At 41.3% G+C, this 3,459-nt stretch overlaps 1 protein-coding gene across 1 annotated transcript in view; it reads left to right on the forward strand.

The window, feature by feature from the left end:
• The first annotated feature begins 1,235 nt into the window (after window positions 1-1,235).
• Window positions 1,236-3,459, forward strand: part of itprid1 (ITPR interacting domain containing 1) — a 29,321-nt gene continuing 27,097 nt past the window's right edge. The window contains exons 1-2 of the mRNA XM_034862759.1: window positions 1,236-1,489; window positions 2,485-2,590. Of these exons, the coding sequence (XP_034718650.1) occupies window positions 2,494-2,590 (97 nt within the window). The 5' untranslated portion in view covers window positions 1,236-1,489; window positions 2,485-2,493. The remainder of the gene's footprint in view (window positions 1,490-2,484; window positions 2,591-3,459) is intronic.

Consider the following 3,459-nt stretch of genomic DNA (forward strand, 5'->3'; position numbering starts at 1 on the left):
TGCCAAATGATCTCAGAGTTTTGAGAATGTAATTTCTGTTTCAAGAAATGAGCCAAACCAATGGAGAAAAACTGTAAGAAAGCCACTGTGTGCAGATGTGACATGTTGTGTCTCCCTCTAGTGGGACAAAACCAAAAGGACAACACTTACACAAACTTACAGTGTAACGCACACACACACACTCACACACACACACACACACACCCAGTAAGAGAACCTAGCCACCTTTCACACACATGCATACTTCACTGCCTGCATGTGTACTTTACCTGCACATACTGTACACTTGCATATGCAAATACACTGGTACTAAACATTTACCAATACATACTGTACTAGTATAAAACACTTGCACACATGCATACTTTACTTTTGCATACATATATACTACACGTGCACATACATAAATACTACACGTGCACATACATGTATACTTCCCTTGCACATACATATATACTACGCCTGCGCTTAATCTGTATAAAATAAAAGTAACATACTGTATTTACTTCAATTGCACATACAGTACATGCATACTTTAGTTAGAAACACACATATATGCTTCACTAGCATAGTGTTGTATACATAAGTATGTGCAAGTGTTTGGTACCAGCACACACACACACACACACACACACACACACACACACACACACACACACACACACAGGCTTTTACTTCCCTTTCCTGCTAATTTATTTCTTCTCTTTGGACACACATAGCTTCCTCTTAAAGCCATTGAGAGAACAGTTTGCATTTCAAAGGCAGCCTATCAGCTCAGAGGCCTGCTGTCTGTGCCAGTTAAACAAAGTGGTGCTAATACTCACTCTGCCTCACTCTGCAGACATCCAAGACACCCATTACTCCAAACACAAGTCACCTGCTCCAACTTTTAGAGGTGGACCACATCTGAAGGTTTGGATCAGCTTTGTGCTATCTTGTTTCAATCAGAGATGTCGGAAATGACAACCAGCATGTGCGTGTGACACGGTCTAACATCACACAAAACACAACATTTGCATGATGATATAGATACAGACGCAAAACAAATGCTCTTGTTGGGGTTGGACAGAAAAAAAGTTATTGCAACAGGAAAGACACTGTTATGGAAATAATAAACAGCGCATAGACAAAAAACAGAACATTAACCCTTTAAAAAAATGCATAGAGCAACATGCATATGAACTTATATGACAGGTACTTTTCCTGGAACATGAAAACTTTTCGTCCACTGGCATGAACTGATAAAAGAGGAGCAGGAAGCAATGGGAGCCTGCAACACGTTGGCCAGGATTTCCTTGTAGGGCTGAGAAGTCTAACCAAGTCATTTGCATGTCCCTCTTTTGCTCTTGTTTACCGAGCGGGACAGGAGCTGAATGAGGACAGGGCTCACTGTGCATCTGACCCAGACTCCTCGCTCAGCGGCACCGGGCTGCTGCTGCTAACGCTGGTGTAAAAACCAGGAATCATCTGGGTCCGTCCGATTACACAGGTCAGTGTTGTGTGCACAGGTGTCAGTGATTCTGCTGGTTTTTTTAAATTTTCGGTTCATAGTGCATCTGTTCAGAGCCGGGTGATGTGGACATTATCGAACATGATATTTTTGACATTGGTTAGACCTGTGATGGCTGCAATACAGAAACCAAGGCCTTCTGACACATGTTTTGGAATGTCAATCTATCAATAGTCATAAAGTAGTTTAAATGTTGTTATAAGGCAACAAAAATAACCTTCTCCACTTCCCATCTACTGCTTTTCCATTGTCTGCACTATGTTTGTGTCATTTTGAGGAAATGGGGAGGAATTTCTGCAGTGCAGCCATAACACAACATTTGACCGTTTCAGTGGAAATATTCTATATATTATAACCCTAATAGTACAGAAAAAAATGTTCAAAGATCCCTGTTTGGAAATCTTTAGTGCTGTTGTTGCCATGGTGCTTTTTAGTGAAATAAATTACATAATGTCAAATGTGTGAGTTGTAACACAACACTTATGTCTGGCCTCATATATTAATTTTGATATATATTGGCAGCGCTGCGTCTGTTGCTTGGTGGTCTCTTCTGTGACGAGGTGGTACAAGTTTAGAATTTTCCTTTAGTTTTCATTTTATTCTGGTTTGGAGTTGAGTTTTAGGTCCCTTTTTCAGAGTGTGTTTGCTAGTTTTGGTTCAGTTTCAGTTTTTTAGAGTTCCAAGTAGCATGTGTAGCTATGCATCCAAAACACATGGTTTGGGGACTGTATAGGAATGGCCACACGGTTTAAGTTATTGTTTAGTTTCTGTCAGACAGCCAATCAGAGACATTATTAGGTCTTGGAAGAAGCATGTTGTGTGCTGATTGGCTCTCTGACGCTGATATGACTCACTATTATGACAAAGCATTTCTTGATGCGCACTACAAAAAGTAATTGAATTCTGTGCCGAGCCCTACTGCTTATTGTATTATTATTTATTATAATTAACCCTGCCGGTGGTCACCACTACAGTTTCATGCCATGGCATCTGAAGGAACTCCGGCCAAGAGGAGCAACCTAGTGGCATCCAGGGTCCACTGGAGCCCCATGGACCTACCCGAGGACCAGGACTCTCACGGTATGGACGCTACCAAAATGTACTTTGTCACTGAGTGGTGGGTGACAGGGAGGGGGCCATTTTATGCAGCATAGAAAGTCTACTTAGAAACATTTGAAATATTGGATAGGACAAAACAATGAAATGTAATTTTCTTCATACAACTTCACATTCATTATTATATTCCCTCGTTTTCATTTTAAACAAATTGTACATCAGAATACATATTTCTGGAGGCTCAGTCTGCCACTTAAAAAAAAAAAGTCATATATCAGGGGGGCGGGGGCTGGCGCTACCCTATCGCCCCACCCCTGTTTTTCAGCCCATCTACTGAAATCAAAGAATGTTACCAGCGATAAAACTAGTTTAATCCTGTTAAGTATTAATGAACTGTTGCTAATGTGGGGTTGAAGTGACATTAAAAGTGAACTGCAATCATTGTCAACAGTGAGCTGTTGTATTTGAATGTCCCATGCATGACATTCAACCCACAGGACTGTAACACTTGCTCGAGTCAACATCATGAACATCAGTGATATGTAAAGTACATATGTATGCAGTGTGGATAAAACTGTGGTGGAATACCACAGTGCTGGAACAAGTATTCAGATCCTTTACCTAAAGGTGCAGTAGGTAAGACTTATAAACTAGTTTCTGTCATATTTGCTGAAACTGACCCTATGTTGCAGTAGAACTACATGAAGCAGGTCGGCTCCTCTGGCCCCACCTACAGCCTCTAGTGGGATTTGCAAAAATCCACATTACCTGTTCAGATGCACCAATCAGGGCCAGGGGGCGTGACTAACTGCATGTTAATTACAGCTCATGCACACGCATTCCTTTTCCCTTGGAGCAGGGGCTTAGGAGACAGTTCTGGGCTTCAACAGAAG

This window comes from Etheostoma cragini, chromosome 22, assembly GCF_013103735.1.
Source record: "Etheostoma cragini isolate CJK2018 chromosome 22, CSU_Ecrag_1.0, whole genome shotgun sequence".
In the NCBI taxonomy this organism is placed as follows: domain Eukaryota; kingdom Metazoa; phylum Chordata; class Actinopteri; order Perciformes; family Percidae; genus Etheostoma; species Etheostoma cragini.